Source organism: Rhinoraja longicauda, chromosome 16, assembly GCF_053455715.1.
Source record: "Rhinoraja longicauda isolate Sanriku21f chromosome 16, sRhiLon1.1, whole genome shotgun sequence".
NCBI classification, from domain to species: Eukaryota; Metazoa; Chordata; class Chondrichthyes; order Rajiformes; family Arhynchobatidae; genus Rhinoraja; species Rhinoraja longicauda.
This window is the reverse complement of record NC_135968.1, coordinates 16,663,291-16,675,341: the sequence shown is the minus strand read 5'-3', so window position 1 is coordinate 16,675,341 and position 12,051 is coordinate 16,663,291. Positions and strand designations below refer to the sequence as shown.

Here is a 12,051-nt window from a genome sequence, read left to right as displayed (position 1 = left end):
GGGAGGGAGGGGGAGAGGTACATGGATAGGGTAGGTTTAGAGGGATATGGGACAAACATAGGCAGGTGGGACCTGTGTAGATGGGACATGTTGGTCGGCGTGGGCAAGTTGAGCCGAAGGGCTCTTTTCCAGGCTAAATGACTCAGCGACTTCATATGTTATCTATGAGTATTGTGTTTACAGGCCTGCCAAGCCGCAGCAAGTAAGAATTTCATTGTCAGTACATTTGACAATTAAACCCTTCACTGGACTAGATTGGCTCCCTATCCACCACACTACACATTCTCTCTTACTTCTGAAACATTCATGACTGTGCGGCCTAATTCACCTCGAATTCCACAGATTCACCACCCTCTGACGAAAGAAATTCCTCCCTCATCTCCGTTCTAAAGCTACGTTCTTTTATTCTGAGGCTGTGCCCTTTGGTCCTAGACTCTCCCACTTGTGGAAACATCCACTCCACATCCACTCTATCCAGGTCTTTCCCTATTCGGTAAGTTTCAATAGACAATAGACAATAGGTGTAGGAGTAGGTCATTCGGCCCTTCGAGCCAGCATCGCCATTCAATGTGATTATGGTTGATCATTCTCAATCAGTACCCCGTTCCTGCCTTCTCCCCATACCCCCTGACTCCGCTATCCTTAAGAGCTCTATCTATCTCTCTCTTGAAAGTTTCAATGAGGTCCCCCCTCATCCTTCTAAACTCCAGAGAGTACAGGCACAGTGCCGTCAAACACTCATTGTACGTTAACCCAATTATTCCTGGGACCTGGAAGCCTGTTATCAGGCTTCTGAACAGTCCTTCTATAAAGCTAGGGTACTGTCCAATTCACCTTTATCCCGTTGCGGACATTGAACTTTGTCTGTGGAACTGATGCGCTGCAATGCTGAGAACTATATTCTGCACTCTGTATCTTCCCCTTTGCTCTACCCGTTGTACTCTACCTTCTTAAGCCGGGGCTGAGTGTGGGAGGGATGGGTTTTCTCTCTGCAACTGCCGTCTGGTTTAGGATTAATTCAGTTGCAAGGCTGACTGTGAGATGAATGAAAGATCAAAACAATTCCATGTGCCAGCCGCCAAGCGCTGTTTTGTAAAATACCTTGTGTCCCGGCTGAGAATTCATGGAGCCAGGTTTTCTAAACATTAGCAGCAAATGGTTGTTGAGCAAGCTTTTATCCCTTGGGTCACTGGGGTGACATTCTGAGTCAGTGATCAACACTGGCAAGGCCAGCATTTACTGCCCCTCCCTAGTCGGCCCTTGAGAAGCATTGAACTGTTGCTGGGACTCGAGGGCCTGGGCTACCGGGAGAGGCTGGGCAGGCCGGGAGTCATTCCTTGGAGCACAGGAGGATGAGGGGAGATCTTAAGAGAAATCATGAGGGGAATAGATCCCCATACCCCAGGTAACAGACTCTGTGCATAGACCCTATCTATTCACCTCATGACTTTATACACCTCTGTAAGATCACCCCTCATCCTCCTGCGCTCCAAGGAATAGAGTCCTACCCTGCTCAATTTCTCTTAATAGCACAGGCCCTATAATCTCATTGAAAAGTCCCGAATACTGAAAGGCCTGGATAGAGTGGACGTGGACAAGATGTTTTCATCTAGAGGGAGGGTCAAGGACCATTGGCCACAGCCTTAAAATAAAAAGGACGTACCTTTAGAAAGGAGATGAGGAGATCTCTTTAGCCCGAGGGTGGTGCATCTGTGGGATTCATTGCCACAGACGGCTGTGGAGGCCAAGTCATTGGGTATTTGTGAGGCGGAGTTTGCAGATTCCTTATTAGTCAGGGTGTCAGGGTTTGTGGGGGAGAAGGCAGGAGAATGGGGTTGAGAGGGTACGATAGATCAGCCATGATTGAATGGCGGAGTAGATTGATGGGCCGAATTCTTAAAACTTGTCGCATGTTGAAAGACTGGAGCGACTAGGCTTGTATCCACTGGAATTTAGAAGGATGAGAGGGGATCTTATCGAAACACATAAGATTATTAAGGGGTTGGACACGTTAGAGGCAGGAAACATGTTCCCAATGTTGGGGGAGTCCAGATCCAGGGGCCACAGTTTAAGAATAAGGGGTAGAACAGAGATGAGGAAAAACCTTTTCAGTCAGAGAGTTGTAAATCTGTGGAATTCTCTGCCTCAGAGGGCAGTGGAGGCCAATTCTCTGAATGCATTCAAGAGAGAGCTAGATAGAGCTCTTAAGGATAGCGGAGTCAGGGGGTATGGGGAGAAAGCAGGAACGGGGTACTGATTGAGAATGATCAGCCATGATCACATTGAATGGCGGTGCGTACAGGCTCGAAGGGCCGATTGGCCTCCTCCTGCACCTATTGTCTATTGTCTATTGCTCCTATAACTAATGAATGTATCTGCAGTACAGCAACTGTATCCAGGTAAACAATGCCTGTTAGCAGATACCCTGACAGTGAGTGCACACTGACAGGCTTGTCACCTTGGCAATACTGAGCATTATCACAGCAATTATGCTTTAGAAGGAATGCTGTCCAATAAACAAAAGTTAAATGTAAGTACACAGACAACCCCTTATTTTTGAAAGGGTCTAATTAAAGCTGGAACAGATTACAGCTCTCACTGTGAAGATTTGTTCCCAAGTTCTGAACTGTTGCAGGGACTCTGGAGGGTAACGAGAGGAGGAACTCTGTGAGATGCCCTCCCTAACTCAACCGGTTGCTGCAAGCCGCTCAGAGAGGGCGGCACGGTGGCGTAGCGCAGCGCGTAGAGCCGCTGCCACACAGCACCGCACACCCGGGCTCAATCCCGACCTCGCCTGCGGCCTGTGTGGAGTTTGTGCATTTAGTTTAGTTTAGAGATACAGCACGGAAACAGGCTCTTCGGCCCGCCAAGTCCGCGCCGACCATCGATCACTCGTTCACACGAGTTCCATACTAACCCACTTTCTCATCCACTCCCTGCACACTAGGAGGCAATGTACACAGGCCGATTAACCTACAAACCCGCACGTTGTTGGGATGTGGGAGGAAACTGAAGCACCCAGAGAAAACCCACGTGGTCACCGGGAGAATCTACAAACTACGTACAGGATCAAACCTGGGTCGCTGGAGCTGAGAGGCAGCAGCTCTACCACTGTGCCGCCCAAACCCACATGGTCAAGTTCTCCCCGTGACCGCGTGGGTTTCCTCCAGGTGCTCCGGTTCCCTCCCACACTCCAAAGACGTGATGGTTTGTAGGTTAATTGGCCCTCTGTAAATTGCCTCTAGTGTGTAGTAGGGATTGGATGAGAACGTAGGATAACATCGAACTGGTGTGAAGGGGTGATCGATGGTCAGTGTAGACTCAGTGGGCCGAATGGCCTGTTTCCCTGTTGTATCTCTAAATTAAAGAATGTGGGTGAGGACACGAATTGCAGCATCTTCTGAGAAAGGACTAGTTTATCATTTGACCGGGGTCAAGGGGAGAGCATTCACGTCGTGGCCCTGTTTCCACCGATCTTTCCACCACTACGCACAAGAAGCACAAGACGCCAGCCACTGCATGCAGATGTCGAGAAGTGTGTTCAGCTCAGGCTGAACAATTTCTAATCTTGTGATGTGGACTCGATAAGAAGATCATTTGACCATCAACACTTTGATCTAGGTTTTCAAGGCCAGCATTTGGCTGGTGGGCCGAAGGGCCTGTGGCTGGTGGGCTGATGGGCCTGTTTCCGTGCTCTACCTCTAAAGGTGAAAAAAGAGTAGACTTTTCCCACAGTGCAGTAATTCAGTAACTGAATTTCCGCATTGTGCCCTCTGGTCCTAGACTCTCCCACTAGTGAAAACATCCTCGAGACATCCACTCTATCCAGGCTTTCACTATTCGGTCGGTTTCAATGAGATCCCTCCCCCCAGGCAGATCAATCCTGTCCTCGCTCGGTGGCAGGGACAGCCTCGATGGGCCAAAAGGCCACCTCCCATTCCTACTCTTAGTCTTCCCACGTTATAGAGTCATAGAGTCATTCAGCGTGGAAACAGGCTCTTCGCCAGAGATGTTGCCTCTCTGTCCCACCTGCCCGCGTTTGGCCCATATCACTCCAAACCTGTCCTCTCGATGTGCCTGTCTAACTGCACCTTAAACTTTAGGAATAGTCCCTGCCTCAGCTACCTCCTCTGGCAGCTCATTTCATGCACCCACCACCCTTTGTGTGGAAAAGTCACCCCCTCAGATTCCTATTAAATTCTTTCCCTGTCACCTTAAACCTATGTCCTCTGGTCCTCAATTCCCAGACTCTGGGCAAGAGACTCTGAAGGGAAGTATCCTGGTGCTGCCGAACCCGATTGAACTCCCAACCCATGGGAAGCCACCATTATCCCCGATCTCCCGCCACAAAGCGGAGGCTATTCTCAGCTCTCCCAACCCGTCATTAGCCTTGGAAATAAACTGGAGCCGACTCCTTGTATCGGGTGTGGTGAAGACCCACAGAAGGTCACATCTCTCAGGGTGGTAGAGTCGTGCAGAGTAGAAACAAGGCCAACGTGTCCACACCTGGACAAGATACCCCATGCAAGCTACTCCCGTTGGCCCGTGTTTGGCCCACATTAAAACTTTAGAAATGCAGCGCAGATACAGGCCCTTCGGCCCACTGAGTCCACGCCGACCAATGATCACCCTGGACACTAGCACTATCCCACACACTAGGGACAATTTTACCATTTTACCGAAGCCAATTAACCTACAAACATGCATGCCATTGGAGCGTGCGAGGAAATCGGAGCACCCGGAGAAAACCCAGGCGGTCACAGGGAGAACGTATAAACGTCATACTACAGCACGTGGAGTCAGGTTCAAATCCGGGTCTCTAGCGCCATGAGGCAGCAACTCTACCGCTGCACCACTGGGCCACCCACGAACACTTCTGTAGCTGATGGGAGAGGGGAGAAGAGGGAGATTAGGCTGGTGGCCTTGATTAGGCTGGTGGCCTTGATTAGGCTGGTGGCCTTGATTAGGCTGGTGGCCTTGCCGAGGCAGCGTGTAATGTAGATGGAGTCAATGGAAGGGTGGTGTGTGTTTTCACACTTCTGTAGCTCTTGCCCGATGAGAGAAAGGGAAGAGGTGGTGGAAGAGGGAGATGGTGGAGGGAGATGGTGGAGGGAGATGGTGGAGGGAGGTGGTGGAGGGAGATGGTGGAGGGAGATGGTGGAGGGAGGTGGTGGAGGGAGGTGGTGGAGGGAGGTGGTGGAGGGAGGTGGTGGAGGGAGATGGTGGAGGGAGATGGTGGAGGGAGATGGTGGAGGGAGATGGTGGAGGGAGATGGTGGAGGGAGGTGGTGGAGGGAGATGGTGGAGGGAGATGGTGGAGGGAGATGGTGGAGGGAGATGGTGGAGGGAGATGGTGGAGGGAGATGGTGGAGGGAGATGGTGGAGGGAGATGGTGGAGGGAGATGGTGGAGGGAGATGGTGGAGGGAGATGGTGGAGGGAGATGGTGGAGGGAGATGGTGGAGGGAGATGGTGGAGGGAGATGGTGGAGGGAGATGGTGGAGGGAGATGGTGGAGGGAGATGGTGGAGGGAGATGGTGGAGGGAGATGGTGGAGGGAGGTGGTAGAGGGAGGTGGTTGAAGGAGGTGGTAGAAGGAGGTGGTAGAAGGTGGTGGTGGAGGGAGATGGTGGAGGGAGGTGGTGGAGGGAGGTGGTAGAAGGAGGTGGTAGAAGGCGGTGGTAGTGGATGGTAGTAGAGGGGCTGCTTTCTCAGCCCTGTTTCCCCCCCCTCCCCCCATCACCATGCCTCACTGACCTTGTCCGAGCCGTGCGCCGGCCAGAGCCTCCCTGGCACTGCCGTAGCCCAGCTCCCGGCACACCACACTGGCCGACAGCAGGTTCCAGTGGTCGTCACACACTGTGCCCCATTTACCATTCTTCAGCACCTCCACCCGGCCCTCGCCAATCTGCGCTCCGCCCTTCAGCCTCACCAGTGGTTGCTGTGGAAACATACGCCGCACGCCACAGTATTAGCATCACGAAGATCGGACCCAATCCAACCCTATCCAACCCAACTCTACCCAACCCAACCCAACTCTACCCAACCCAATCCAACCCTACCCAACCCAACTCTATCCAATCCAACTCTACCCAACCCAACTCTACCTAACCAACTCTACTCAACCCAACTCTATCCAATCCAACTCTACCCAACCCAACTCTGCATAACCCAACTCTACATAACCCAACTCTACCTAACCAACTCTACCCAACCAAACTCTACCCAACCTTACTCAATCCAACCCTATCCAACCCAACCCTACCCAACCCAACTCTACCCAACCCAACCCTACCCAACCTTACCCAATCCAACCCTACCCAACTCAACTCTATCCAATCCAACTCTACCCAACCCAACTCTACATAACCCAAGTCTACATAACCCAACTCTACCCAACCCAACTCTACCCAACCTTACTCAATCCAACCCTATCCAACCCAACCCTACACAACCCAACTCTACATAACCCAACTCTACATAACCCAACTCTACCCAACCCAACCCTACCCAACCCAACTTGACTCTACCCGACTCAACCCTACCCAAACCAACTCAAGGGAGAGGCCGGGTGCAGAAGCCTCACCTCAGCACGGTAGGCCTTCCGGAAGCGAGAGCCGGTACCCTGGGCGAAGGCGGGTCCCGCCACACAGCTGACGATGACGTGCATGCCCTTCTCACATGGGTGGACCGTCTTCCCGGCAGACACACGCAGCCGGCACTCCGACAGGTGCGGCTCGGTACCTGCACAGCCCACCTGGTGCACCCAGAAACTCCGCTTCCTCGTGGCCGAGTATAACCTTGGGGGGGGGGGGGTTAACAATTCAGTATAAGCTCGGGTACTGTCCAATTCACCTCTATCCCATTGCGGACATTGGACATTGTCTCTGGAACTGATGCACGACACTGCTGAGAACTTTATTCTGCACTCTGTATCTTCCCCTTCGCTCTACCTATTGAACTGACTGTGTCAATGTACAGTATATCTCATCTGTTTGGACAGCATGCAAAAGCTTTTCACTGTAGGTGGATACAGGTGAGGGGGGGGGGATTGGCAGAAGGGTGGACCATGTGACAATAGCTGGAGGTGGAAAGGAGACAAAAGTGTGTCAGATAAGGAGAGAAGTGAAATGTGCAGCCGGAGGGAGGGATATGGGTGGAAGTGGGGGGTGGTGAGTGTAAGGAGGAAGGGGAAGGAGCAGGGTAACGGGGTATGGGGGGGGGGGGTAGATGGTGGGGGAAATGTGTGCATGGTGGAAAAGGGGGTATTGTTTGAAATTCGAGAATTCAATGTTCAACGTCACCTTTCCATATTCTCCAGAGACACTGCCTGACCTGCTGAGTTACTCCAGTACTCTGTGTCCTTTTTTAGTGTAAACCAGCATCTGCAGTTCCTTTTTTCTGTACTCAACGTTCATAACGCCGGGGTGTAAGCTGCCCAAGCAGAATACGAGGTGCCTTTCCTCCAATTTGCATGTGGCCTCATTCTGACAGTGGCGGAGGCCCAGGGCAGAAAGGTCAGCGTTGAATGGGAAGGGAAGTTAAAATGGTTGGCAACCAGGAGACCAGGTAGGCCTTGGTTGGTTGCTTGGTTGGCCTATTTATTGTCGCGTGCACAGAGATACAGAAAGAAGCTGTGCGGAATCATAATTATAATCATACTTTATTAGCCATGTTTTGCAACATACAGGGAATTTCATTTGCCATACATGGAATACGTGCTAGTATACAATGAATCAATCACCTAGTTTTATGCTGATTCAGGTAATTGTGTGCATAGTCTTTCCACTGTCTGGATAGCACGCAACAAAAACTTTTCACTGTACCTCGGTACACGTGGCAATAAGATTTAGATTTTTAGATTTAGATTTAGAGATACAGCGCGGAAACAGGCCCTTCGGCCCACCGAGTCCGCGCCGCCCAGCGATCCCCGCACGTTAACACTATCCTACACACACCAGGGACAATTTTTACATTTACCCAGTCAATTAACCTACAAACCTGTACGTCTTTGGAGTGTGGGAGGAAACCGAAGATCTCGGAGAAAACCCACGCAGGTCACGGGGGGAACGTACAAACTCCGTACAGACGGCGCCCGTAGTCAGGATCGAACCCGAGTCTCCGGCGCTGCATTCGCTGTAAGGCAGCAACTCTACCGCTGCGCCAACGTGCCGCCCATAAGCTAAACTAAACTAAAGATAGACACAAAATGCTGGAGTAACTCAGCGGGTCAGGCAGCACCTCTGGAGAAAAGGAATAAGTGATGTTTCGGGTCAAAACTCTTCTTCAGACTGAGGGTCAGGGGAGAGGGCAACTAGAGGTACGGAAAGGTTCAGAACAAATCAGAGCCGGCACCCATGACCAAGGAAAGGTGGAGACCATTATTGGCTTTGGAAGAGGTGATAACGAACGGACTTATGGATGACATGAGCATGACTAGGGTTGGGAAGAAGAGAAGGGAGGAGATGCAGGGGTAACTTGAAATTAGAGAAATTAATACTCATGCCGCTGGTTTGTAAACTGCCCAAGTCAAATATGAGGTGATGTTCCTCCAGTTTGCGTGTGGCCTCACTCTGACAGTGGAGGAGGCCCAGGACAGGAAGGTCAGTGTGGGAATGGGAAGGGGAGCTAAATTGTTTGGCAAGCAGGAAATCGCGTCGGAAAAGGCGAACTGAGCGCAAGTGTTCAGCGAAACTAAAGTTGTGCGCTGAAAACAGACACAAAAAGCTGGAGTAATTCAGCGGGTCAGGCAGCATCTCTGGAGAAAAGGAATAGGTGGCGTTTTGGGTCGAGACTCTTCTGATGCGAAGGAGGCCACATCGGTAGCACAAGGTTGAGGGGGGTGCATGTGAAGCACTGTTTACACTCTCCCTCTCTCGTTCCCCACCTATTTACATCTCAGCTAATACAAACCTGCTGTGTACTTTATAGCCTCAATAAAAGTGAAAGGGCTAAATGAGCTGAGTTTGTGCACGGGTCAAGGAGAGGACAGGGACAGCCAGCCAGCCGTCAGTGTGTCTCTGTGGGACAATGATTGATGAATTACCCAGAGAAACGCTGTTTCTTACCTGGCTTTGGGATTTTTCATCTTTTGGTCCCACAGCTTCCTGCAACAAAAGAATGCGAGAGATTACTACCTCACCAGCACCATCGACACAAAGTGTGGGACCAGACATAGAGCAGAGAACACTGGGTGGCACGGTGGGAGAGTAGCTGCCTCTCGGTGCCACGGACCCAGGTTCGATCCTGACCACGGGGTGCTGTCTGTATAGAGTTTGCACGTTCCCCTCATGACCAGGTGGGTTTTCTCCGTGTGCTCCGGTTTCCTCCCACACTCCAAAGACATACAGGTTTGTAGGTTAATCAGCTTCGGTAAAATTGTAAATTGTCCCTAGTGTGTAGGATAGTGCTAGTGTACGGGATGATCGCTGGTTGGCATGGATTCGGTGGGCATAAAGCCCTGTTTCCACGCTGTATCTTTAAACTCTAAATAGAACAGTACAGCAGAAAAAAGGAACAGCAGATGCTGGCCAATACACAAAAGGACACAAAGTGGTGGAGTAACTCGGCAAGTTAGGCAGATTATTATCTGAATGGTGTCAAGTTAGGAGGAGGGGGAGTTCAACGAGATCTGGGTGTCCTAGTGCATCAGTCAATGAAAGGAAGCATGCAGGTACAGCAGGCAATGAAAAAAGCCAATGGAATGTTGGCCTTCGTAACAAGAGGAGTTGAGTATAGGAGCAAAGAGGTCCTTCTGCAGTTGTACCGGGCCCTGGTGAGACCGCACCTGGAGTACTGTGTGCAGTTTTAGTCTCCAAATTTGAGGAAGGATATTCTTGCTATGGAGGGCGTGCAGCGTAGGTTCACTAGGTTAATTCCCGGAATGGCGGGACTGTCGTATGTTGAAAGGCTGGAGCGATTGGGCTTGTATACACTGGAATTTAGAAGGATGAGGGGGGATCTTATTGAAACATATAAGATAATTAGGGGATTGGACACATTAGAGGCAGATAACATGTTCCCAATGTTGGGGGAGTCCAGAACAAGGGGCCACAGTTTAAGAATAAGGGGTAGGCCATTTAGAACGGAGATGAGGAAGAACTTTTTCAGTCAGAGGGTGGTGAAGGTGTGGAATTCTCTGCCTCAGAAGGCAGTGGAGGCCAGTTCATTGGATGCTTTCAAGAGAGAGCTGGATAGAGCTCTTAAGGATAGCGGAGTGAGGGGGTATGGGGAGAAGGCAGGAACGGGGTACTGATTGAGAATGATCAGCCATGATCGCATTGAATGGCGGTGCTGGCTCGAAGGGCTGAATGGCCTACTCCTGCACCTATTGTCTATTGTTAGGCAGCATCTCTGGAGAACATGGACAGGTGACGTTTCAGTTTGGGACCCTTCTTCAGTACAACACAGGAACAGGCCCGACACTCCACAACGCCCGTGTCGAACATGATGCCCAGATCATATCTGCCTGCATGTGATCCATATCCCTCCATTATCTGCATATCCATGTGCCTATTTAAAAGTCTCTAAAATGCCACCATCTTATCTGCCTCCACCACTCCTGGCAGCGCGTTCCACACACCCACCACTCACTGTGCAAAATAAACTTGTCCCACACGTCTCCTTTAAACTTTTCCCCTCTCACCTTAAAACCATACACCCACTACCCTTTGTGTGAAAAAGGTTAACACTCGAGTTCCTATTAAATCTTTCCCCCCCCCCTCACCTTAAACCTATGTCCTCTATTTTTTTTAATTCCCCTACTGTGTACAAAATCATGGGAGGAATAGATCGGGTAGACGCACAAAGTCTCTTGCCCAGGGTTGGGGAATGAAGAATCAGAGGACGTTGGTTTAAGATGAGGGGAGAAAGATTTAATAGGAACCTGAGGAGTAACTTTTTCACACAAAAGGGGTTGTGGGTGTATCGTTTTCAGGTGAGAAGGGCAAAGTTTAAAGTTCAGAACCTGAAAAAGGGTATCGACCCGAGACGTCACCCATTCCCTCTCTCCAGAGATGCTGCCTGTCCCGCTGAGTTACTCCAGCATTTTGGGTTTACCAAAGTTTAAAGGAGATGTGCGGGGCACGTTTGTTACAGAGGGTGGTGAACACCTGGTGCTACCGGGGGCGGTGGTGGAGGCTGAAACAATAGTGCCGTTTAAGAGACTTTCGGATATGCTGGGAATAGAAGGATACGTTTAGTGTGCCGGCCAGCGATCCCCGCGCACTAACACTATCCTACACACACTAGGGACTATTTACAATTAACCTGCAAACCTGTATGTCTTTGGAGTGTGGGGGCAAACTAGAGATCCTGGGGAAAACTCATGCAGGTCATTGGGAGAAGGCCCAAACTCCGTACAAACAAGCACCTGGAGTCAGGATCAAACTCGTGTCCCTGGCGCTGTGAGGCAGCAACTCTGCCGCTGCGCCACTGCGCCGCCCTGGATCACGTGCAGGCAGGTAAGATTTGGTCTTGGCATCATGTTGGGCGTGGACATTGTTGGGCGTGGACATTGTGGGCCGAAGGGCCTGTTCCCGTGCTGTACTGCTCTATGTTCTTTCCTGGTTCAGGTCAAGGAGAGTGCCTCCCCCCTTGACCAACATGGGTCAGTGTGCGTTCCCACCTCCCTCCCACACAATTCCTGCCACTGCCCCCGGCCCCAAGCAAATGTTTTTTTACCCGAGCATTAGGACATCCGAGTGATTTGTCCAGACTGCTGTGAGAAAAAACACCAGGAGCTATAAAAAGAGAGGGAGAGACCACATGCTGACCACGATCCCAGCATAGCACTCTAAATATCATCAGTGTTTACATCTTTAAACATATATGAAGAGCAAATAAGGGAGGGAGCGTGGAATGGAGAGAGACGAGAGGGGATAGTTTTAGTTTTCGGAGCTACTGCACGGAAACAGGACCATCAGCCCAACGATTCCACGCTGACCATCGGTCACCCGTTCACACTAGTTCTATGTTATTCCACTTTCTCATCCACTCCCTGCACACTAAGGACAATTTGCACAGGGCCAATTAACCTACAAACCTGCACGTCTTT

At 50.8% G+C, this 12,051-nt stretch overlaps 1 protein-coding gene across 2 annotated transcripts in view; it reads right to left on the bottom strand.

The window, feature by feature from the left end:
- Positions 1 to 12,051, bottom strand: part of loxl4 (lysyl oxidase-like 4) — a 55,677-nt gene that overhangs the window by 20,978 nt on the left and 22,648 nt on the right. The window contains exons 5-7 of one of the 2 annotated variants that reach the window (XM_078413297.1): positions 9,065 to 9,103; positions 6,583 to 6,796; positions 5,754 to 5,937 (exon numbers count right to left, since the gene is read on the bottom strand). In XM_078413297.1, the coding sequence (XP_078269423.1) occupies positions 5,754 to 5,937; positions 6,583 to 6,796; positions 9,065 to 9,103 (437 nt within the window). Of the gene's footprint in view, positions 1 to 5,753; positions 5,938 to 6,582; positions 6,797 to 9,064; positions 9,104 to 12,051 lie in introns of those variants that run through there. The other variant, XM_078413299.1, reaches the window with a different exon arrangement.